This window comes from Haliotis asinina, chromosome 9 (assembly GCF_037392515.1).
Source record: "Haliotis asinina isolate JCU_RB_2024 chromosome 9, JCU_Hal_asi_v2, whole genome shotgun sequence".
Lineage (NCBI taxonomy): Eukaryota > Metazoa > Mollusca > Gastropoda > Lepetellida > Haliotidae > Haliotis > Haliotis asinina.
Genome location: NC_090288.1, coordinates 31,369,183 through 31,396,765, shown reverse-complemented (window position 1 = coordinate 31,396,765; position 27,583 = coordinate 31,369,183). Strand labels below are relative to the sequence as shown.

Here is a 27,583-nt window from a genome sequence, read left to right as displayed (position 1 = left end):
AGATTACAACAGAAGGTGATTATGGGCTGTTCAAAATAGAGTGACAGTGTAAATCAGTGATGAACATAATACAATGACAATGTAAGCATCTAAAGTTATCATGGCAATAAAGACTGTAGCTGCAATATTGGTCCAATCTAGACCCAGAGTTGGAATCCAAAGCACAAATGATCTTTACACACCACTAACCTTGATGCAATTTGCGATGAAGAATGTCTGTCTCATTTATAGAAATACATTCTTAGTTTTGTTTCCCTTTCGACTATTCCAACCGTTCTCGAGGCTATTAAATAGAACTTGGCTGCCATTGACTGAATCTTAACGAAACGTGGCGCAACGTTGCAACACTGTTTTACAATGAATTGCTCTGCAACATATCACGATCTGCGCTAGAAAAAAAACAACGGATAAAACTTGCGTGTGGTGTCATGACCCAGACTGCTGAAACACAAGCATGGGGAATACACAGAGGACACAGCCCGCTGTCATCTTGGTCGATGAACGTACGTATTCCGAGTCAAAGCTAATAATAAAATTGACCGTCCTTTGAAAGTTGCTATTTTGCTTCTCATTCTGGACCCTCGGACTCGGTAGAGCTTACCAAAGCTTTTAAACTCGGATAGATTGGAGACGACAATCCTGGAGACTACACAATGCTGGGGAGCAGTGTAATACACAGCCATGACCTCAGTTCTGCTGACAGGTATGGGGATTCAATCCCCCCACAAACCTTTGGATATACACCTTTGGCATATGTCAATGTCACATACCACAGTTCGCGTTTCATATCTTTTGTTGATGGCCTTATAAGACATAAAACTCATAAGAGGAGTATTTAGGGATTATGGAGAATTATCCGTATGAAAGGGCTCTTTTCAGGCCATCCTGTCAAAGTTGTAAATGCCAGTTGAAGTCAAGCTGAGAAAGTAGTATATTAAATCCTTGCCTTTCGCATTGATGGTGATTGATGATATAGATGAAAACTGAAGTTACTCCAGAATTTAGTCATTTCAGCTCATTCCACTTGGCGCGAAGAACTGGCAAACACGTTTAACTTGAGTTTTGAGCATGCTGATAATCTGATATCGTTCAGCTACCATCAGATAGTCAACTGATTTACCTATCTGCTCTGTTCTGGTAAAAGGAGGTACCATCAGATAGTCAACTGATTTACCTATCTGCTCTGTTCTGGTAAAAGGAGGTACCATCAGATAGTCAACTGATTTACCTATCTGCTCTGTTCTGGTAAAAGGCGGTACCATCAGATAGTCAACTGATTTACCTATCTGCTCTGTTCTGGTAAAAGGAGGTACCATCAGATAGTCAACTGATTTACCTATCTGCTCTGTTCTGGTAAAAGGAGGTACCATCAGATAGTCAACTGATTTACCTATCTGCACTGTTCTGGTAAAAGGAGGTACCATCAGATAGTCAACTGATTTACCTGTCTGCTCTGTTCTGGTAAAAGGAGGTAACAAAAGAGCGGGGCTAGTCTGTTTAATAATTTGCCACTTACATAACGTTTCGGAGCGACAAAGGTATGTCCACAAGACTGTATCACAAAACGGATTACTTTGACTTTCAGTTAGTTAGTTTTTCCTTCAAGTCGAGTAAATATCCCTGCAGATCCATCCCTTAGTGTGTACATTTCACAGCCGTTGAGATACAATCCGGTATGTTTCTTCTAGCCAGATTGAAAGAGTGTGATGCAACTATTGATCAGATGTTTGTGGGCGTTCCATTCGGTTAATCTTTGAAAAGACTGACATGTGGAGGAGACATATATCCTACGTTATCATGAACAACTGACATGCCTGTGCGAGTATTTGGGACGGGTGCAGCCATTAAAGCAGGCGCGTCTCACCTATTCATGAACACCTGGTATCCTCCAGTGTTTGATGGCACTTCAGACAGACGGTACACAGTCTCAGCGTGTACCACCGAATCTGCTTTTAATAGAGATTACCTATGAATATTGAAAAAACACATGCCGCTTGCGAACTGTAAGCCGATAAAATGTTTTGTGAAACAACAATCTACGCTTAACTCTCTAGAGTTGTGGCGTTCAGTTGTGCCCGGATCCGATGATGACATGATGATCTGTATCTGAGTACTCTACGCTGTTCCCGCTCAAACGGTAAACATCCGCGACCCACGTCCCACATTAACTTGACACACTGTGTATTGTAATCAAACTTACTGGCTTTAATGTGGAATACATCAAAGAATGTGCTTCTTTATATGCAAGATGCACGTACTGGCACCATCTCTATAATGCTGCACATTTATACCTGAGTGCATGCTGTGTCTATACGTTATTCCGATACATTTTCTAATATATACAAAACGAGGTAAATCAAATGAGAAATCTGTCCAATTAATCTTCACTTTTCTTTGAAGGACTAGGCTTCTAAGTACGGGGGATCTACGAAACAGACTCCTGAGTATGATGATCACAGATAACTCTCGAATGCCACTCTATCAGTATACTATACAGCTCACAGGGTAAAAGACCTTAATTTTATTTCAAACTGCAACGCCCCTTCCTACGTGTTGATAGCAATGTATGAGACGGTTTTCGTGAATCACTTCAACAGATTGGCTCTTTTGCAAATGGTTAAGGATGTTCTGTTTCTTAAATTAAGGATTCACGGCTACTGCACCATCGTTCTGACAGTATACACAGAATCCCTTTACTCCAAGACGATGGCAGGTTAAGTCCAGTCGACCAGTTTACTCTTTACGTTAATCCTTGCCCGTTAATCTCACCATTCGAGAACACATTGACAAACTTTGCTTTTACGAATGGTATTACAGTAGAATCTGTCTAAACCGGCACTCATTGGGACTGAAGAATTAATCCGGTTTAGATTGCTGGATTGTAGAGCTGATGATAAATGTACAAGCCACGGGTGAGCCTGGGATTCTATGCCAGTGTTGACAACTTGCCGGATTGGACAGATGCCGTTTTTTACAGCTTCCACTTTACTGCTAGTCAATTGTCCACTACAATTGTCCACTCTAGTTGCCACCACATTTTGTTTTATATGAGGTCACACTGGAATCATAAAAAGTTAACCATGGTAATACCATTTGTTCATCATTCCGTTCTAGGTGGTGTTTGTCTTTGACAGAGAATGTGTCGTCGTACATTTCTTAAATAAATATACTTTATTGATGGTTAATATCGTTGCTCCAAGAGCGAATATTCCATTGTGTCTGTGCTTTCAATCGTCCTTAACGGCTCGTATGAAGTTCATTTGCTATTTATCGGGTCTTTGTACCTGTAGCGCCAATTTGCAAACACTTTGGTCAGTAATAGCTCACATCGCTGTACTACTGCGAAAAGGTATTGTTCCACTGTCGCCATGTAAATAAATCTGCTTATAGGTGTTTGTCAAAACCGTTCAACATCAGCACCCCTAGTGATTAGTACAAATTGTCACTTCTAAAGAGATAACTTGTTTGCATAGCAAGTAATGTTTTCCCACATCATGCTATATGTATGAGCGAGAATTACAAAATGACAGATGGATTAGGATGAATGAAGGCTGCGTTTTATGTCATCATCGCTTGCAAATGGCCCCTTTGCTACTGTTCAAGGTCGTAGTGTGTGCCATTACATACTCAAGACGTATCTGATAAAAGCTAGCAGCTCGTCGTATTTGTGTTCTATAGACCGTTCTGTGCACGTGTCAGAGATCATTTTTACTACTTGAGACACATACTCGATAACCTTACTATGTATCATATTCTGCAATGTAATGCAAGAACCCCACGATAACACACTCTGCAAAATACCCTCCTGTTTGTTTAAACTTGCTGTCTTTTAACTTAAATCGCGTGACTGTAGTGCCATATAACAATGGGACGATGGGAACGACTATTCCGCACTGTTCCCTGCTGTTGCCATTCCTGGAATATTGTTAGTACCTCGTAACATCATACTCAATCACTCATCGAATGAGGATTGCAAACAAAATGCACAGGCGATACTCATATGTTACCAATGGTTGACATAATTAAATTACGAAAATAATATCATCAACCATACAATATGATCTTCTTTCGTCTGCAAAACGCCATCTGTTACAACGTAGAAATAATTCTTCATAAAAAGTTCTAATAATGGAACTGCCCCTTTGGCAATGTGGATATAACTCATAGATTTTCCAATAAGAAAGCCTAATGCTAGTAAAAAATCCGAACGATGACATTTGTGATATAGTGGTGATTCGTATTTTATTACGCTGGTCGACCTCTGACCATTTGTACAGACAGATGTCTGTTACTAGACATGTCTTGTTTGATGAATGGCTTTATGTCGAAGATCGTCAGTGACCTCTAATTCCATATGCCGCTACGTTGAATTTTTGTTGTAATCAGAATATATGATAAGTACGATAGATAGTGATGCCCCGGGGATTAAATGAATGAAATTTGATAACTTAGCAGGGCTTTAACAAACGTCCTTGACCCTTTTAATACATTAATAAACATAGTACTTTTCTGTTACATAGGGGACGTTATTAAAAGCAGCAGTTGAGATATTTTATTGTTTCATGTCAGATATGTTGCCATAATTCTTACACTTTAAAAATACATCTTGAGAGAATTCGGCTAACAGCCTCTCTGGGGAGTGTTTCGGTAACATCGTGTTAGACTGGTGTTAGATTTGTGGATGTATTGTTTAAAATCAGAGCAATATGCCTCGGCGCTGGGTAAGTAGTCGAGCTGGACACACTCGTGACTGGAGTATCGATCTACACAACAGGAATGCAATGGCAAGCATCAACCAAGTCAGCGGTCCTGACCACCTGATCTCGATAGTCTCGTCTTATAACTGGCATTGGTTGCCGTAGTTTGATGAATGAGAAATACAGGTCTTGGACGTGTCCTATTTTGAGGGTCAGACTTAGGTGATGAAAAATCTAAGAATAAAAAGAACGAGGGTTTTGGCACAGGAGCGTAAGTTTCTGTCAACAACAAAAAATCAAAACCGCAAAGCTATCTGCGGCGCCTTCGACGCCTGAGCCACCCATATATCGCCGTTGTAGACGATCGCGCACCATGCTGCTTATTTTAACACTATCAAATCTCATGCCGTATTGGTAATTATTGCTAGCCAGTCATTTATCATAAACCTCATCCACAAGCACGTTTTGGTAGGTGTAAATAGAGATGGCACCTAGGATATGCTTAGATCATATGTATGCATGTATATATGTATGTATGTATGTATGTATGTATGTGTGTGTGTGTGCGTGCGTGCGTGCGTGCGTGCGTGCTTTCATGTGTCTCAGTTGTGAAATATGTTTCAATTGTCAACGCATATATATGTTTACCAATTAAGTCTTTTAAGAACGTGAAACGCCAACAGTGATTATATTAGCTAGTGATGCTAGCCTCAAAGTCGTGATAATAAAAGAAATTCGTTGGTATGTACATGCATCAAAACATAGCACGCGTAGACAGACAGACAGACAGACAGACAGATAGATAGATAGATAGATAGATAGGTATAGAGGTAGATAGCTAGATAGGTAGGTAGATAGATAGATATGTGCAGGTATCTATCATGCAGGCTATCTCAGACGTATATTTCAGTATATCGTATCCGAGTATTTCACATGATGAGCCACATTAATACGAAACACTTAGATGTACGTACCAAAGTGTTCGGTCTTTAAGTGATATTTAATCATACCATCATACGTATTTACAGCACAAACCTTGTTTGTGGTATCAAAACGGTTTTACAGTGTTTTTCTCGCGTACACACAATTGTCGTAAAAAGCAATCCTGTTTTTGATAACAACATATTTCCCAAAAGTAATCATTCCACGCACGTGATAGACAACAATGGACGCAGTATATATAGTACATGGAGGCGTTGTGTGTTAACATACACCTCTTGTACAGTCCTGAAGCAGTAGGTACATAGTACTTATCGATTTCGTTTGTCAACCTGGTGTTACAAAAATCCGAGCTTTGACCCAGTACGTTAATCCCTAAACACAATGTTTCAATATATTTAGATCCAACACCCTCTCGAGTGTACGTTGGAGGTCAGTATATCCTATGTTTACCAAGAAATCAATCACAAGGAGATCGATTTATTTGACATTGAAAATTTGCCCAGCCACATTTCAACGACCGAATGACTTCACACCTGGTTCACGGTAGCTATTGATCCCGTGGTTAGGGGTTTAGATACCGAAATCTGGTTCATTTCTTACATTCATACATGTGTGCCCCTTCTCGCGACTACTTTAATCCCTACTTAATTAGAGATACACATTCCAAATGTATTCATTTTATAAGATACGAATGTACAGCTCGCGTGAGTTTAGACATCATGCTCAAGACGTGATTAGAGAGATAAAAACTTGCTGTGTAAAGCGAAATACTTACATTTGGCACAAACATCTACCTGTTGACTGTTCGACATTTACGCTTTTGTAATTTCGCTTTTTAATTACCATTTTCACGTCCTTATACGGTTCTGAGTAGGCGTACAAAGAGACTGTTATTTCTGACGATGGCTTCCTGATTTTAAGCGCATCAAGAAAAGGATGCAGACATATAGATTTACAGATGCACAGTCTTTGAAACTGAAATTAAAACCAACGAATAACGTCAGCTTTATCACGCGTAATCCGCCGTTAACTGCCCTCTCACTCTCTATGTACACAAACATTTAGCCGTAATATGAATTCATGCAGTGCGGTCGCTGTAGTCGTACAATCTCGCCTCCTGCTCTAAACGGCTGCTGGTTGAACTGTAGACTTGCCATTGGCTTTCCTTGTCGATCATCTGCCGAGGAGCTGTTGTTATCGTTGCGTTGATTGGTCAACGGGGCTGCACGTGGGATTAACAGCGCGCGAGTTTCTCTTGTCGTCTGCTAGTACTACTGATACATATCATCTGCCGCGGAATAGCACACGTTATTTCACTAACGATGGATCTCGTTTGTATGGATGTAACACCCGAATTCATGCAGAATTTACATCAAGGCTACGTCCATTTGAGAAAGGAAATTGTCTAAGTGTGTCAAGTCAACTTTCTCCCGGAGATCACAGGTTTAATTTACAATGCTGACGTCCTTCAAATCACGTCTGTAAGTCAACCAAGTGGATTTATCACATTTGTTGTAAACACGTCCGATACCATCGCAATGTCTCCAAGGCATGTTTCGCTTGAGCGCCCCAACAGGATAATATGTCTTTTAGGTATGTCTCTTTTCCTCGGGATGTCAGTCATGTGTGTAGATGTGAAAATCGGTGTCATCCTCCCGTTTACTGGGAGGTTTCCATGGATGATCCCGAAGACAAGGCCGGCCATAGAGTACGCCGTAGAAACTGTTCAAAAGGATGCCAACTTGTTAAAGAGCCATAACATTTCTATTGTGTTTAAGGATTCAAATTGCTCGGAGACGGACGGGCCTTTAGCGGCCATAGACATGTACGTGGAAAAGAGTGCCCATGTTTTCTTTGGGCCGAGCTGTGATTACTCAGTTGCCCCTATCGCTAGGTTCTCCTTCAAGTGGGGGATTCCAGTGATATCCGCAGGTGCGCTGGTCAGCGCCTTCCAGAACAAATCCAAATATAAACTACTGACCCGCATGATGGGGTCATACGCCAAAGCGGGGGAATTCTTCCTAGACCTGTGCACAACGTTTGGCTGGAAGAATGTCGGCCTCCTTTATCACAGCTTCAAAAACGACCCCAATATGGGAAAATCTAATTGTTTTTTCACCATGGAGGCAATCTTTCTTGCATGGAAGTACATACACGGAGGAGAGCCTTGGCATAAGGACTTTGACCAAACCAACGCAGTCAATTACAGGGACATATTGGTGGATGCATCCAATAACGCACGCAGTAAGATGCATTTTTAATCCTCTTCACACAGTAGAACGGTTTGTTTGTACGTATAGAATATGTAAATACAAGTCACATTTGCAGATACAATACAGTTTCGTTGAAAGATATCAGTGCATAGATACACACCACTAAACATGAATCATGCACCATGTGTTAATGAACACTGAGACACGAACAACTCCACGACTGCGGTCAATAACGAATTATGACTTTGCTCAAAACCTTTACATTTATATCAATATTTATATACAAACTGACAACGTTAGTTTGTTAGCTGACATTAAACAAGGAAACCTAACTGAATCGGTTTCAGTTTATTACTCATGCTAATATAACCTTACCCGGTGACACATAAATAACCTGAAATGTGCACGTGATATTGACCAGATAGTTGATGTATGGTATTAACCTAACCACAAAGCAGTTGTGTCGATATTTAATATGCTTCCTGCAATTATGTCCTAATATACGACAATTAATACCACAGCATGATATTCCTTAATGCAATAATTGTGATTGATTTGATGCAATAATGATAGTTTGTCGTAATTATTACGATAACATACAAACTTCGTTCAGTTAGTGAATAACAAACGACCATTAGTCCAGAATTAAAGTTATCTTACTTGAGAATATGTACATCGATACCGTTAAAAATAACTATTCACAACTAGAGTAACGAACAATGCTAAACTAGCCCTTTGTTACTTAATATTCGTTCAACCTAAATTTGAATTAGAAACAATATTCACCTGTATACTTTGTTATGTCCTTTATTCAAGGCAGTGTAGACTTACGCAGTCGTTCTAGACTTGAGTTGGACACCTTTTTAAATTCATTTTCTATGAACCAGTAGACAGACTGCGAGAAAAGAGACTCTCCCAACAATGAAGAGTCCGTTGTAAAGCATGTGAAATGACAACTGTTTTGAAGGAGTATGTGCTGTAAAATGTTATTGCTGGAACGCACCTGGCTGGTTATAACTCGCAGATAAGATGTAAACTGACACCATTAAACAATCTTTATTAAAATTAAGGACATGAAAAGAAGCATTTTAACGAGAGAGAGAGAAATACGGCTTTGTAATGCAAAACACGAATCGTTGCGTCTTAACCCGTTTTACTGCAAGGTGTAACAGATAAGACGAACGGAACAGATACATATTAAACAACATACCCAGACCACGACAATATATACTTACTAAATATGTCTAATGTAACGTCAAGATATATTACATATATGTCACGAGAGGAACGTCGTTTATTTTCAAAACTGACAGTTAAATGGTTAAAGTGCATGTGAGTTCGTTAATCTCGCAATCCGCCTCAGGGATAATTTCAAATTGACTTGTGCCTTAGTCCGGCTCTTTGATAAACAGATGCCTTTTCCTGTAAAAAGGAGACCCAACAAGACCTCAGATTAATGAAAAAAATCCCAAGATACGGAGTTTTAAGAGAGTTCCTGCTACGGATAAACCGATAAAACGCATGTAAAAATTACGTCTCGACGCCGTATGACGTTTTCAGGCTGTATATCACGGTGCGCCGGGTCGAACGATTTATGCTACATTTGAAAGGGCATTTTTTGATCGCTTATGATCTCAACTCAGATGTAAAGTACAAGACATAAAGATAAAGACGTCGTTGAACAAGTGGGTCAAGATAAGGTTTTATCAGCCTAATTTGACTTAATATTCACTCACGTTTTAACTTGAATTAGAAACTTTCCCACCTCTACTGTTGGTACACTTTAACGAGGCTTTATCATAACGCATTCCCTTTAATGAGATACTACTCCTAAGCCAAATGTAGAGATATCATCAAAATCAGGTAATATCATACACCCAGCCTTATCACCCATGCTGCATATTTTGACCATGTCGAACACCATTGCTTGTCACCACCCATTAAACAATGTGATCAGTTCTCACGCAGTTTGTCTGTGAACATGTGGACACTGTTTCAACAGTGGACTGAACCCAGTTAGTTTTTAGTAACCTGATACCTCATGTAGCTAGTTCCACATCAACAAGAACGTTTGGAGGGTGGGAGGTGTCATACTAATTACTGAATAACACGGCTACTGCTGCTGAGAGATCCTAAAAGATAGGGACTTTTCTAACATTTGACCTAGGACTAATTTAAATGAGAAATATATGATGTGATTTGACGGTTTCGGGTTTCTATAGACCTGACAGCACGTGTAACGCTGTCATCTTTCTAGTATCCCCACAAATCTCCCCGTAACGTATAAATATAAGGTTGCACGTGCAACCGCGTCATTCCTGAGACACCAACTAGTGATGGGGTAGAATCTTTAGACGATCATGCATCACCTTCAGATGTTCAGCCTTTGCGCCCGACTGGACACAGTGATCGGTTCCATGTGTGGAACCTAGACACTGACTCTGTGTAATTAGGATAACCATTAACTGCTAAATTGGTATGCGTAATAACATTTCAGCATTTGGCCTAGGGAATGTTATATGTAGAACGTGAATCAAATTTGCCATGACCTTCAATGAACTTAGCCTTGTCTCCCGTTACGAGTTTAGTCGCCAGTGAGGTGGGGCTTTTTAATTCTGGGCGTACATTTACAGCTTGGACAAAATGTTCCCCCCAAGGAACAAAATATCGACCTTGTCAGAGACGATTTCGAAACAGTAACAATCCTGACTAACGAAGACCGATAGGTCCAGAACATCTGAACAGGAGACTGGTGCCGACTGCTCCGGAGTTCTCTTGTGTGAGTGATCGTTTAAGGAAAGAAATATTCTGAAAAAACGGAACAGATATTTGATCTAACAGTTTACTAAAGGAAACCATTCATGTCGACATTAAGCAAATGCCACGAAACGTATGTTGGTTACAAATTATTCCCAGGTCCTAGAATATGACATGCTAGATACTGTAGGTGAAGTTGTATTTGTTTTGAGCTTTTTTCGGATTCAGCGATGTTTGAAGTGGCTTTTTTTCAAAACAGACTATCTTCTAGTTTTTCCAATAAGGGCGATACAATTGTAATGTTGCGATGTGTTCTGTCTGACAGATACCAAAGTATTAGAAACGTAATCAGAAAAATATATCTGGAAAGCTCGAAACAATTCGGTTTACCGGTACATTACCATGTTTACTGGTATTTTCATTTTTCTATGTCACAATTGATCCTTTTACGACTACTGTAATATTCCAAACATGCTGTTTCCACATTTGGAAATATGTCCTGGTACACTAGTGTCATATAATACGAGACAAATCTATAACTTTCCTTATTTATATGCAAGGTTCCACCAACAAGAAATGCAGAATGATACTTTCAGGTATATTTTATGCCAATGGCTCGTGTTTACTGTAATACAATATTGAGAAATGTCTATGTTTTGCAAAAGATGCATACTATTGTTTATTGTTTCTCTCCGTCAGTGATCGTGAGGGCAAAGTTTCCTGTGTAGGGCTTCATTGTACCGATGTGTCTACAATTATGTACAGCTATTTCAAGGGGCAGTTTGAGACAAAGTTCTTATTCTCAGACTTATGTAAAAAGTTAGAGATTATCGACATACAGTTTGCAGTTTGTAGCAAGTGGAAAATGCACCGGGGAAAAGAATCTGGAAATGATGAATTTAAAATGTATCCACCCTGGTTTCAAATACGCAATGATTGCATTTTACAGCCAACACGTTTTGTAAAAGGACAAAGATTTGACATGGAATTGACTGCAAATGTATCCACCCTGGTTTCAAATACGCAATGATTGCATTTTACAGCCAACGCGTTTTGTAAAAGGACAAAGATTTGATATGGAATTGACTGCAATACGATAATTATCCTTTTCGTAGTGTAAGGATGTTTGTGTTCACAAATTCCTTGCTGGGGCTCCAAGCAATACACGTATTTGTGAGGTTAATCCGTAACTAAAGCCTATTCGTTTCTTTTTTCAGTGATCAAACTGTGGATACCACCTTCATAAATTAGATATTTATGTGTAGCCTTAAGCATGAAGGCTGATCTGAAAGAAACCACAACGATGGTGCCATGTCATCATTTTCATTTACGCAACTGCCACAGGCGTTTAAATGGTTAATTCGACGACAGTACGACATTCACACTCATGATCATGTTGACAGACAAATTGTATCAGTATATATTTGTTCACTTAGTTCCCTATACGACACAACAATCATATATTCGTCTGCAGAAACATGTCCAGTTTCATTCCCTGCAATTATGAAGAGCGACTGCATTGATCAGTTTATCAGTTTCACTTAGCAAACGTTCTATGAGACCTTTGTCATTTATACCACACTGAGCGAAGCCTAGATTATGTCTGTTCAAATTTCAACATTTCACAAGTTATATTTACTGTCCGTTGTTTTTACGATTGCGACAAAAGATCACGGTATATCGTTAATATCTATTCATGGATACAAAGAACTGGTATTTACAAAGTTAGTTTAACATCAGAACTTGTCATTGTGAGAATAAACCAAGACGGTATTGCAAAACACGTCTGACCGAGTGGAATGAATTTGAAACGATAACTTTATGTTTTTTCGTGGAACTGTCATCTTAACGTCCACGTGTCAATGTACAAACCCTGGTCTAAAGTTACATATACATTACTGAAGCAATATTTCTTCATACGCAGACAATGTTCTGTACAAAGTCACAAACAAGATATCTAGAGTGCACGCGTTCGTTAAACACTTTACATCTCGTGTGGCCATATAGTGTTCCCTTGTCTTGTATTGTATAATCCTACCTCTGTATACCCATCTCTTACAGTAAAGTTGCTTTACTGTCCATTTACTGTTTGATATGGACATAATGCAACATCATGCACTAACAGTTTGTTCATTCTATGGCTTACGATTTGCCGATGTGACTTTCAAATGTACTCACGTAAATGTGAACGACGTCTTAAAGTCATATGCTGATTCAGTTTATATTTCAGGAATATTTCCTTCTGTGTTCTTCAAAAATTCAAACATATTTGCCTACCAGGTGATTAATGGTACATTTCTAAAGCTGGCTGTTTCATCTGGTCAGTTGACGAACATACATTATTGCTAGTGTTTCCTACGACGCTTGTATAGAAAAGCCACTGATGTTAATATATCCCTAAATATGATTTACCTCTCCAGGGAGATGACATTACCATTATCACCATCCTTCAAGCAATCCCTTGACACTTTGATAGAAATGATTAGGGTATTTGCACGACGCTTTGCTAACAGCATGCGTATCTCAAGGGCCTGCAAATATTTCTCTTGTGAAGCTTGAAACGCCAATGGCCACTTAAGCTTAGCAGATTTCTGACTGTCGTCCTGTGATTATCCTGTAAAGGGAAGATGAAAATCCATCGCCATTGCGTTATTGAAATGGCCTGATATTGAAAGACGTGGGAAGTGTTCAGCAATACCATCAAAATATTAGTATAAGCTGTCGTTGCTGTTTAGTCCTGTAAACACCCCACAACCAATCAGTGTTAAGGAGCTTTACTGCCCGAAAATGTTCCGTAGTGGACCACATTCAAAAGCGAAACAATTAACACAAAGGTATTTGTTGACATAATTGTCCTCTTATACCACACAAACACCTTTGTAGATTAATCTGGTACACGTCTATGTCGATGGTGATTCGTTTCGTTGCCTTGGCTAAAAATATTTAGTAATTTTCAATTGATCAGAAATTCGTATATATACATTGCACACACACACACACACATATATATATATATATATATATGAGGTAAATGAGATCATCTATCAAACATGTGAGCGATGTAAGTTAGCGATGCCGTTACTCATCTCTTATGTCGCACTGCTTGCTGAAGGCCAGATTTCCTAGCTTTTATAAACATGCGATGTAAATCCTCGCAGTTCGGTTATCGGGTTTCTTTGCATAGTAATGCCAGGATCTGCTGATATGGATCGTCGTAATGCCAGGATCTGCTGATATTGATCGTCGTAATGCCAAGATCTGCTGATGTGGACCGTTGTAATGCCAGGATCTGCTGATATGGATCGTCGTAATGCCAAGATCTGCTGATATGGACCGTTGTGATGCCAGGATCTGCTGATATGGATCGTCGTAATGCCAGGATCTGCTGATATGGATCGTCGTAATGCCAGGATCTGCTGATATGGATCGTCGTAATGACGGTATTTGTGAGCGCCGTACACAATTAAATTATAAGCTTCAGGATTTCTCCAAAGATACGTCTCCACATGTGTGTCCTGCGTCATCGTAGCCAACAGGTTGACAGGCAGATAGGCACAGTTCACTCACCGCCTACTTTGGTTCCTTAAGCGATGTGTTCTTGTGTCCTTTGTGAATCTGCAAGCTGTCCAACAGTCCAACACAACGATAATGGGGGATTTTGCATCTATATATATTCTCTTCAGATTGTTTACTTTGTATCTGGATTAACCCCAAACCATTTCAGCCATATGATGTACGTAATGCCATAAAATGATTTCACATCCATAACCTGCATTCTTATCTGAAATACATAAAATGCTGAAAAGTCATTTCTGGCAGTGGAAGGAAATTGGTTATTCATACATGCCTTCATAAATAAATAACTTGACAACCAAGCATGCGAGACCCAATAAGGACTACTCAGAGCACATCCATGGCCCCTAAAGATGGTCCCAAGGGATAGCATGTGCATATCATAAGTGATTGCTGAAATGCTACTATGACTGATTTAAACATTAAATGAACATTGTTCCTGTATCTAAGCACCCATTTCATTGATGCCATGGTCGAGAACATGCCATTGGTTTGGCTTTTATGGATAACCTTTTGCATGTCTCAACGTCACATCCCAGGAGCTTCCATCACGATTTATGGCAATACAGTCATAAAATTTCATCGCATGAAGTAAAATACGTCCTGTGTGTACTGGCCTAATTTCTTTTTATACCCTTTATGTATTCTGTTCAGGATAAATATTTATGGCCAGCGAATACCATAAGGTCCCCGAGGATCGGATTCATGCATGTTTGCATCTCTGTAAGATTCATTTTGGATGTCCATTTATTGTTGTTTTGTGTCACATTATAAGCTATATTGTCATCACAATATTTCCTCCGGTTTAATTTACTTCGAAGGCGTTCACATTCGCCCAAAAAATATTGGGCAACACGTATGCAGGATACAACGAGTATATGTTTTAACGTCTTTGAGTATATATGTTTCATTTTCCTATTGAAGCTGCCCTTGTGTACATTTGCACGTATCATTGTTGCTGAAGAAACGTCTTTGATACATTTGTCGATGTTTCTGACAGTTATTGTTCGGACATTTTCCAGACTACTGGGGCGATATTGTATCCGGAAATTACAACAGCGACAGAGTGGATGTTAAACAACGTCCACTGTTATCAATATAACAGTTGTATGATGGTGACGACGTATCCAGATTGACTAATTTAGAATGGATAACTTTTGCCATACAGTCTTTTTTTCTCGCCATCTGTCAAACAATGAACAAAATTCTTGTCTAGACACACGCGTCTTACAAGATCGTTTTGCCATTGACCTGGAAATACAGCCATTGTATGGCCATGGTTGCACCTATTGCGACCAATTGGCCCCATAAAACACTTCGAGTGACGTCTTAGCGTCCACATCGTAACTTTTTATCACCGCTCACGCCTTCATATTACGTCAATCACAGAGTAATGCATTCAAGCCGACAGGACAATGTCGAAACATGTCTCGCAACTAAATATTAAACACAACAGTGTTGAGTGAATGTTCCGTCTATACAGTCACATACGCTGCGGTTAAACGGGAAACGTTTATGCAGATTTATGTCCCTTGTCCCCAGGAACCTATGGTTCCTGATTTGAAGCCTGCTTAGTCATAATCATGTCGATAGGTTTGTTATAGCCGAGACTTTAACACCTCATTCTGCTGCCCTGGCGTGATGTAATGGAATATTGACCAAAACGGTGATAAACCCTCTCACTCGCTCTTTCAAGTATTCATTCACTCTGCTCTGATTGTGAGTGAGGTTCTTTCAAACCCCCGAGGTCATAAAGAGCAGCATGAAGAACAAGACATAGAACATTTGAATGTCGTATTACTCAATCGTTACTCATTTGAATTTCTCAATCCGTTATTAGTTTGTTTCTTGAAGACTTTAAGAATGATCCAAAAAATGGGTTAATGGTAAACTAATTACATAATTATCATGCATGCCCTGATCATTATTGTAAGTGCAGAATGATTATCTGAATGAACTTATTACCCAGCCAACGCGGTCAACACCACCAGCTGGACCAACGACTGTAGTAGTTGAATGCAACAACGTATGGCGTATATATTACCAGCATACACGATACAGCAACGTGTCGTATTCAAACGTTTCCATTCATTACGACTGGTGATGTTATTGACGTTCCACGAATAACCATTTATCAAGATGCTAATAATTGGGTAATCGATACCAGTCAGCTCTTGTTTCTGTAGATTATTAGGATTTCACTTAGAAACACACTTAAACGTCGCATCTTATTTAAGGTCTAGACACCTCCCCTGCCATCGTAATTATTAACAGGTCGACTCGCTGCTGATAAGGTAATGGATACCCTTTAAAGAATGAAAACAGGGGAGAGAACTGAATGATAGTCGAATTTAACATGACTTTACAGACAGACAAAGTCAACGGTAGAATAAGGTCATCAGTAACACGTCTCATGTATAAGGACTGGAACCGGTGGTATAGCAGATGCTGTGTTTTTATCGTTGCAGGGAACACCCTAGTTCTAATCCAAAATGGATTGCTTGGTCCTGAAGCTGTAAGATCTGTTGGTTGTGGAATAATTGGCAAACATTTTGAGACCTTTAGTCCGTGAACACAAGACCCTTTGTCGTTGGTTTGAACGAGAGAAATATGAAGAACGTGTTAGCGCACGTACCAACCTATCGTGTTGTCCAGAAATCCCAAAATGAACTATAACATTGTTTCATTAAACTTGAATACACCCACAAACCATAATCACAGTTCAAAAGGAATGTGTCTTGTTTCCAAGTTTGTGAGTGACCTGCCCTTTTGGAAATCTCATAAATCACGTAAACAAAGATCAAGTGCTGCAGGATCTTGTATTCGGAAAAAAACTTTATATCGCGTCAGTAAAATAAGGCCATTAGACCTATGGATGTTTGAGGTTGCCAGCTGTTCTCTAAATTTGCATACGTTTCACGTGTTCGTGAGAATAAAAAGGACAATGCACAATCACATGAAATTGATTCTAAGAGGAGATCCTTTTCCATTCCAACAATACCGTAGGTATCAGTGCTTCTGAAAGATTCACAAACAGATGTGATGCCAGGTAGAGGAGGTGAGCGTATTCCGCTCTCACAAGCACATGCAAAGACAGGTTTTATAGAGCTGTCAGCTTGTCCCAATTGCGTTAAGTGTGTCATTGGTACAACCTAAGGGGCGTCATATCTTACCCTGTTTTAATAGGCTTGCTCAGGTGCATACTTCTGTTTGAAAGAGTATTAATACCACGTTAGGTTCCCGTTAACGCATTTGCGTTGCATTTCTTGCTATCGGAGGGCATCATCAAGTAGAAATGAAGCAATAGGGGGTATTTCAAGGTATTATTATTCCACAAGAAAATGAAAGATTAGTCAGGGAGCACCTTTCTTTCACAGTGGTTTAATGGATGGGAATCCCAATTCATCTGTCTCTTGTACCAAATCATGACATAAAAACGATGCATTATAATTGCATTCCAAGAAATTCGGCTTTGAAGTATCAGAAGGTGATGCTATCACATGATGAGAATAGTCTTCTTTTTCCAATGGCGAATCTAAAAAATGCAAAAAAAGTCTGTTTTTAAGGTAGTCCAATCACCCTGTGGGAAGCCAATTTATGTAAGAAGATTTAGTAATAATGGGGTTTGTCCTCGAATATTATTTTTAATTGTTCGTTTTGAGAAAAGATGACAAAACGCTACCCGGCAGCTAATGAGTATCATCCATTATCTCAGATTTCAGTGTGTGAGGTTCTTTGAAGTAGTCAGGCGATAGCTGTAATTATTACCCATAATTACCTTCCATCTTTGAAACATTGTCGACTTCTTAAATCGTGGGAACCAAGCTGTTACATAGAATAATCTCTACTTGTTAAAACGTAGGAATTCATTGAAGAAGGATTCATTGGTTATACGTGTATTTTCGGCAGAACGTCAGTAGGCTTGATAGAAGCTTCAAGGGAAAAGGGAATAAAGGAACAAGAGAATACTTCCTATGAACGCGACGCGATGAAAAGGTTGCTTGTGAGTCTGTGAGGTTGCGTTGAACATAATTTCCGTTATATGAAGGTCTTAGTAATGTGAAAGGATACATGTACACTGGCTCTAATCGCTGAAGATGAGAACGAGAGTGTGAATGATGCTCTTATTGAAATGATCATTACCTTGCACATTAGATTCAAAACCTTCCAGGTCCGACAAGGATGAAGGACTCAAGTCTCAGAAACATCTCTCTCAATGTTATTGTTCCTTGTAGTTCTGGTTTTAATCAAACTTCGTTTTGTTTTTCAAGTAAATAAATGATATGTTGGCCATGGTAATTGATGCGGAGTCGTGATTATTTTCGAAGGAAGCCGTCAGAGAGCGCTATGTTTGCAAATTTGTTTGAAAGAGTAAAGGTGTGGTTGTAATTGTTAGACCTGTTTACCTTTAAAACAGGCATCTGCAATTTTGATTCCTCAAAAGAGATACTTGCTTCGGATATGCACGATGCAGGTGTTAATCTTTGTCAGATAAGGTGCACATGCTTTCTCATTTGTACAGTTCGGTTCATTTGACAGTGACATCTGAGAACTACTTAAAATGTTGAAGCGGATTACACTAGCACTGTTGTGCGCTCTTGAGATAAGAAAATTATACTCGCATTTCTGTTAACATTTAGTTTGTGAGTTAGTGTGAGGACTCTCATAGTCGGGCATAATCCAGTGGACATACCCACTACGGGAAATGATAATGAAGTGATTATACAGGCCTATCTGTTTCATGTCCTGTGACAAGTATCTATTTTAAAACTATAACCAGACTACCTATGGCTGTTCCTTTTGTGAAACCTCAAAGAAGGATATTCAAGGATACCAAATACATTGTCGGTTACACTTCAAACATGAACTGAGCATAAATGGTCAGGGGTTAGTCTTAGGTTGTGGGTAACTAACAGAAACTGATTTACCGTCCTTTTAATTGATGTGTCAGGTCACATGTTGATAAGATCCGTTATAATATTTGTAACTCATAAAACAGGATGGTGACTACCGCGGTGTCAAACTGGCCCAACTGAGATGCCGAGAATGTCAGCACCTGTCTGGGCTCATGGGTTACAGCAAAGTGATAATTGTCGACAGTCCGTATCGCTTCCAACTTCCGAACAAAGCAAATTGACAGGCATGAAATATGGCTCCCTAATAAATGGCCCCAAACGAGGCCTATTTAAGTCCCCATTACCTTCTTATCTCAAGGCCACACATACAATTCACTTTTACATAATAGCATGAATGTGACACAATTCCAGCACCACATATTTCCTTATTCAGTTTACATCCACCATCCATTTACTTTTACATAAAAAAATAAATGTGAATGTGCAGTTTGCACTCGCATGCGTATCAACGTGTGATGGAAGTGCAGGTGTGTCATGAATTTTTTGCCTGGAGGGATTATGATATACTGTACCTAATATGTCTTCCAAGTTCCTGTTCTAGCTCCATATTCATAAAATCCTACTTTCGACACATCGACGTTCGACATATTGATGTTTGACTCTACGTCCTTTGACGTTCGACATATTGATGTTTGACTCTACGTCCTTTGACGTTCGACATATTGATGTTTGACTCTACGTCCTTTGACGTTCGACATATTGATGTTTGACTCTACGTCCTCTGACGTTCGACATATTGATGTTTGACTCTACGTCCTTTGACGTTCGTTATTCTCTGATCTCAGTCATGACACCTACATCCTTCACACTGAAGGTTTAGCTTTAAAGCAGAAACACGCAGTTTTTGTGTCCATTGAGGGGACATCTATAATCTTGAATTTTGAAAAAAACATGTCCTTTTCGTAAATCAAAATCTTTTTCCTCGTGCTTCCAAACATTTAATCGATTATGCATGACCGTTAAAAAGCCTGGCGTTGTCCACTTTCTGATGGTAAATATGTATTTGAAAGGCTTTACACATTGACACGCGTGTCTAGAATTGATTTTATCAACATGACGCTGCCAAAGAACGGATCCTTTCCCAACAATCTCAGCAACGAAATCAACGTGTTGTCAGCAATGATGAGTTTTTCTGGCTTTGAATTTTAGGGGGGTATTTAAATTGCGGCTTTATGGTGATGTATCTCATCCTATTACACCAACACAATTGCCTACTACAGAATCCTATTAATTTTTGAAAGGAAGCCTGGCAGCTGCAATGTTGCAGGTACTTTGGTTTAATTGTTTAGGATTCAAATGAGGACATGATTGTAAATGAACACAATAAATCTAATTTCTTGCCCCAGTGCAAGATGCATTCGCTTGGATAGTGTTCGCTGTTATTCAGTCAAACTGTGTCTAATTAAAATGATGTATATGTTCGTGTACATATACATAAAGAGGAAAACATAGAAGGAATATGTACATTTATTGAGTTTGCGTTATGTTATCGGAGCATGTGTGTTATTTGTATGCATTCATTGTCATTTGAGCTGTCTCCGCGTTTCCTTTCAGACCATCAGAGAGCAATTCAGTGTCCCATTAAGGAGTGCAACCTCTTCAACCAAAGGGGAACTACATGTACATGTTAAGCAAATGCATCTGTTAAGACTAAAAAAGTGAAAATTATTGCCAACGTGTCAGCTTCAATATGATGCATTTTTGGTTTTTTTCAACATGATATAACGATGCTTCGAATTAGATTCATCCTCTGTCTGTTTCTGGGAAATCTACCCCTGAAACGATGCATCTTACGACCTGCATCTCTAAGGCCTTTCCTTCCACATGTACAAGGAGCTGACATACTGTTGTATAACTGAAATACGGTTGTATAACTGATATACATGTACTGATGAGAAACTGAAATAGTGTTGTAATACTGAAGCACTGTTGTATAATTGAAATGCTGTTGTATAACTGAAATACTGTTGTATAATGAAATAATGTTCTATAACTGAAATACAAGTACTGATGAAAAACTGAAATAGTGTTGCAATGCTGAAACATTGTTTTATAAATTACATACTGTTGTATAACTGAAATACTGTTGTATAATGAAATAATGTTCTATAACTGAAATACATGTACTGATGAAAAACTGAAATAGTGTTGTAATGCTAAAACACTGTTGTATACTGAAATACCGTTGTATACTGAAACAAAGTTGTATAAATGAAATACTGTTCGCAGAGGACGTTAAACCCACCTCATGTGTGGCATAAGCCATCATTTCTTTTGAATCCTTTTACAGTCTTTTTATTTCATATTTTCGGCTTTACATTTCGTTCCCCGCAGATAGCAAAGTGTGTTGGGTTCGTGTGCGGTGGCAAGGTTACTGATGGCAAACTCTATCTCATTAAAACCAGACTTGGGCGCACATTCTGTTTAGAATCAGGTGTACATTTGATCTAGGTAATCGAAAAAAGTATATTCCAGTTTGGTTGAGCGTAACATGTTTGACATGTTGTTTCTCGATTTAGGCTGACTCATTTGCAGTGATGGGAGGGGCTCAGCGGGGGTTCCATCAAGGTTACAGCACCGGGTCCAGTGTAAGCATATGGTTGTCATAGCTGTTTACACTGTAAGATTATTTTCTCTGTCTAATGGTGTTAATAATGGTAAATGAGGTTATTAATGATTTGGAACTTTCTTTGACAAAAAACTAAAGTGTGTACCCACTATACATCCTTTACAACACATTTCAAGATCGCATGTTTGGTGAACTTACTTGACTATTAATTCAAGATCATGTCTCTAACAGAACGACAATCTTTAAGTCTTCGATTTATTTTCTGTTAGTTCTGTAATTAGCTTCTCAAACACTCAAAGTAGAAACAAGGGAGTTTGGCAAATAGCTTCATCTCAAGATTGCTGCTCTTCACCTTTTCACGATCACTTCATGCATGTACGTGCTTACGACATTGTCGATATAATCGTACATGGTCATTTGCTTCCGACAGATATTTCCTGTAGTTGTGGTTGTGGCGACTGACATGATTCCTCTTTTGGTTTGTGTTTGGTTTGTGATGTCAAAGAAGCACCGGACACATTAATAACGTTTAAGATATCAATTACTCTTTTGTAATATCATCAAAGGAAATTGACTACAATGGTCGAGATGACCTTTTCCATTCCCAGATATGAGAACGAATGCACCAGCATTTCTCTCCAAACTCCAACCCTATCAATCCACTCGTAAGGCATGAGCGATACGTGCCATGTGATGAAGCCGAACTAAATTAATTTCAAAAGAAAACCGTTGTGGGCAGATCTTGTTGTAATTGAGTTGTGAACAGATTTTGTGATTCTGTAAACAGGACAAGAACAATTCGCACAGAGTTCTGATCGCACCACAATCTGGCAGAGGTGCAGTTTGATATATTCGATCACGTTTAAATTATATCTACGTCGCTGGGGCGGAAAAGGGCCTTTTGAAAAGGAACAATTCAATTTCCGAATCGTTTAGTCGTGGCAAATATATTTCCAAGGGAGCGTAAAGCAATTTGGAAGCGGCTATTCAACGTTAGGCGATAGGTACTCTCAGTCCAGAGGGTATCTATCTCTGTAAGAGACTACATTCGAAGGAAGGAAAATTGCAGCCGTATTGTTAGAAACATACCCCATCAGTTCCACTAAGTAGCAGCTTCAAAGACGTATTTCAGTTCTGCTGAATTAAACTGCGCATGCACAGACGTTTACAGAATGATAGTACTCTCCTTTCGATTTGGCCTTTGTGCACAAATGATTACTAATAATGACTCCTCCTAACCTACGTCTATTTGCCATCTGACGCCGTGTTTCAGATCACGTCCAGTACAACGTGATCAATGTCAGAACGTTTAGTAAGTATCGGGTTCTTCCAGAAAGGAACAAATAGGCGAGGTATGTCAGACAGGAACGTTCTGAACAATGCTTCAGCGTTTGTATTGTGCTCATCTTCTTAAAGAAGTCCTCTCCGAGTGCCGTACAATGTATTAGGGTTATCTCATTATGAAATTGCCTCCTCCTTCCAAAGCTCCATTACCACCAAGCCTTAGCACTCCCACGGGACAACGTCTTCTTAGATGTTAGGTTAATATGATATAAATCGCGGATGGTTCACAAACGATAGAATCGGCGATGCAGAAATGTCAAACCCTATAAATTACAACAACATCAGTCCGAGAGAGACTTTCCTCGTGGGGAGTGGACAACGGGACGAAGGATCATTTGTTTTTTGAGAAAGTCCGCGAAGAAGTTTATAAAGTGGCTTATAACGCTATGGCGAAGCTTGACACGAAACAGACTTGACCGCTTTAAGAAAGGGCCAACTTACATGCACATCAGGCCGAGATGAGGCTTTCCTTGCGCAGGTTCTCAATCTCTGCAAGACATCCATAATTTAGACAATTTGTTCGGTTTGTAGAAAGTCACAGTGACATATCTTGATCTACAGTAATTTTGCGAAAAGGCAGGTGGATGTACATAATTATTGACTCAGTAGATGAAGAATGCCACTGGTTTGGGTTAATAGGGGTTAGGAAGCCATGTGTACCTCACTTAGTGTCTGGCGATAGCTTTCTGGAAGACGTTGTCGTATATTTCTCTGTTATTCAGATCAGCACAGGTTGCATTACTCTTGCTCGTAAAAGGGCGTTCCAAAGAAACGACTTTTTTAGGAAAACAGTTTCATGCAGGCACTGTCTGGATTTTGATTGCATCTTAAGTAATATGCACATTAAAAAGAGTTAAACCATTTTTATACTCCCCACAATGATAACCTATTTACAGATGTGTGTATGAGGACCGATAATGAGAATGAAAATGGAGTGAATTATCATTTTGAGCTCAAATGCTAAGTGAGAAAAACACTGGAATATTTTTATTGTATTTAGGGGACAAAAGAAAATATTTAATTACGGTATACGGAAGAACAAGGAATATTCCGACCGGTTATCGAGCATGATTGTGGAAGGGAATAAAGGTCAAATGGAAGAGCATGTGGAAAGGATCTGCAATCCCAGATAAAAGGGTAATGGAGACAAAGAAATATGTAAGACAACTGTGTAGAGGATGAATAGAGTGTGTCGGGTATTTGGGGATGTTAATTATCGTGTGTTATCAATACACATTGTAAACGAATAATGTTTATTCCCAATATCTCATACTTACTATATTTTAGCACACAAGCATGAGCTCTGAGCTCTTACAAACGGTATCTAAAATATGCAAGTATTACGGATATGTTTCCATATATAGCCCTAAAGGTAAGAGTCTTTAGGCGGACAGTGACAGCGATGCCATCACAATGTCATGCTTAATCTTTTCACCATTATAGAATTTCAGTGTTCCAGTCATACCTTGTCTTCCCTAATCACCAACGGGATAGTAGAGACAATGCACTGCCTTGCAATATTTAACTCTTAAACTCTGAAAGTAGTACATACCTGACCTTTTTCATATGCATCGCATTTATCCGTAAACAGAATCAGGCGATACCGTTTTTAACATTACACCAAACAACAGACCAGTACATATTAAATAGAATCTTATAGTGTGTTGAAGGAGAACTTGTCAGAAGTCGTCTTTTCCCAGGTTTTGATCTAAGGTGTACAGGAAGAAATACGGTTGGAGATGAAGACAGAGGTGATTGAAAACTGACGGGAATAGAAATTTCATGAACTGAAAGCTGGAGGATAAAAAAGGTTTTTTACATTTGCAAGTGTTCTGGAAACGCCTGTCCACATATCACATTCATGTCATTAGTTGACATTATTTCTGACAACAGCCATATATTGACGCACACTGACTCAGAGGCCGCGTTGTTGTTGGAATGGTTTAATAGCAGTACTTCACCTCCAGTCAGATATATTGAATTTCATTTCAATGTATATCTGGAACTGCCACTTTTGTGGAAATTACCTCTTTATAATGTTCGGTTTAATCATACACCGTTATTAGTGCCTTTATGGTGTTGTAGAAATGTCAGCTGTGAACAAATGTATCGATGCCAATAGCACCAAGGCAACTGATGAGATGGATCTCACATTTCATTTGTATGGAAATCCTGCAAATGGGTTGTATACCATCCAAGCATATATTGATTTGAAAAGCAGGGGAAATATGAGTTTTACAGTTTTACAAATGATAATTGTCATTGGTTCGTGTTTATTGTAAACAGATATAGAAAAGTGGGTATTCCTAAATGGGTATAATACGTTGTCCAAATCTGGTATCGCCAGTGGTCATGTAGTGGATATTTTGCCGTAAAATAGCAGAAATCTTTCTCACTTATGAAACAACGGACTTAATTTAGATTCAGATTCTAAGAGCATGTCAAGCCCACCTACGCATGTGGTTTGAAAGCGGAAGAAAATGTGTTAACAGAAATCAAATGTGTACCTTTTGACGTGGCATTTTGTTTCTTTTGGAATTTATTGATTGGTATGAGTGTGTTTTAGACATGAAAGAATTAATAATAATTGGTTTTCATGCTAACGTCAATAAACCAACACGTACGCTCGTATCAATGTCGTCAATGTTCTGTCCAGAAAGTGAAACAATTCTTGAAATGATTCTTTTTTCTTTTTTTTTTCTTGCTAAAATGAACAGCCAACACTCTAGGTCAGTGTTAAATGCACCTGCTCACCAACCCAGGTATACCTTGAAACTGATGAAAACGGGTTCAGCAGATGGTTACCGTGTCCCACATCAGTGTCACAACAATCTGATCACGATGCCATTGGTCTGCGACTCATTTCTCTAACTGCAATCCAAAGCAATCAGAAAAATATTTATAGAGAGCTTTTTCGCATTCCGCCAGGGGCAATCTCATTGCTTTTTCAATTACATGGTGTTATTGGTCAAGTTAATACCTTCATGTCAGTGGCACTACTCACGCGCAGTAACACACGTTTCCATCAGTACCCCGTTAATAGGATCTGGGCAATGTAGACTATTGTCTAACTGATAAAAGCGGTAAACCATTGTCTTATCAAACAGCAAAATAAATCTAGCAAGTTCTCAATCCGAGGGAACCTGACTTGAAGCAAATTCTATTCTTACTGAAAATGATTTCATGTCCAAGACGTTGACAATGTTGCCTTCTTGTCATTACATGTACAATCTCGTGGCAGAGACCATTAATGCAAAATTGGTATCCTTGTACCAGAAATGACATCTGAAATGTTCCACTGAAAATGTTAATCAATACATTTTGCAATGTCTACACGTTGCATGGCTGATGTATTGGGCACACTATGGGTCAAACCGTCATGTACACCTTTGCGCAAACATTGCGAGTGACAGGTGCTAGTGTTAGGGCAACATATACATCTGAGGCCATCATTTTCCCCCATTTTTCCAATTGCCACTGGAATGTGTTCCAGTCGTTACTGACTCGAGACTGGTTAATGTCATGCATTGACTATACATTTACAGATTCAAAAGAAGGTAACAATACCACGTGAATTATGAGTGTGGAATGATTCCGTGGCTTCAAAGCTTCAGAGCTTTACTTCAGAGACTTCTCAGAAAACTGATCGATAGCACATGTCATAACTGTCAATATCATGTGTCAACATTGTCAATAGCATATATCATCATTGTCAATAGAAACTGTCTCATGTTTAACCATATGTAAATACACCAACATTACCATCGATTCAAAGCACGTATCTCCGTTTCTGAAGATTCCATCTTTGCTGTGGATATGAAATCAATCAACGTTGTCTTTTCATCCATTGTCACATTTCCTGATGGAAGTTGTGTTGCGTAAATATTGAAGTCCCGACTAAGTTAGACATTCTGTCGAACTTACACAAAGCTCCTTTTCTTTCAAATACAGTCTAACTAGATGCATCGGAGGCATATAGTGAATGTGTTTTAAAAAATACAATGTCATTTCAAGTTAACTTATATATTTTAAGGTACCAGCTGAAACAGGCATCGATACCACTTTTCACAAAACACATTATCAGCGCACATTGCCTTTGTCCTTTAAATGACCGAACAGCCATTCACCACCTTTGTCCGTTCAAACCTCCATGCACATATATACAGTTTCAAAGAAATCATGTAAATATGCTTTGCAGCCTAGAAGGATGTCATGGGTGACATTGGCATCAGTGTCAAATGACATCAGTCATTCGTCTGCCGCTGAAACTGGTCGCTACATTGTACACAAAAATGTAAACGAGTGAGCAGATTCTTACACGTACATTTTGACGGTACCCTCAGTTGCCTGCATAAGACTGAAAAATGCCGCTTTCTTTGATAGATTTGACATCTACAGAAATGAAGGTACTTGTTTAAATATGCCATCATGTGACTGAAAATCGATTCTTTGTATCAATAGATTCAGTTTGGTTTTTGATACACCTATACTGCAAAGAAAGAAATATTGCTATCCTTTGCCCGCAACTCCTTCAGCGAACTACTTGTCACGTCAGCGAACTACTAGTCACGT

At 39.1% G+C, this 27,583-nt stretch overlaps 1 protein-coding gene across 4 annotated transcripts in view; it reads left to right on the top strand.

The window, feature by feature from the left end:
• The window catches only part of LOC137295684 (atrial natriuretic peptide receptor 1-like), a 415,887-nt gene that overhangs the window by 314,120 nt on the left and 74,184 nt on the right, over positions 1–27,583 (top strand). The window contains exon 1 of one of the 4 annotated variants that reach the window (XM_067827160.1): positions 6,897–7,883. The exons of the other annotated variants lie outside the window; for them this stretch is intronic. Coding sequence (XP_067683261.1) covers positions 7,178–7,883 — 706 coding nt within the window. The 5' untranslated portion in view covers positions 6,897–7,177. Of the gene's footprint in view, positions 1–6,896; positions 7,884–27,583 lie in introns of those variants that run through there. 4 annotated transcript variants of the gene reach the window in all.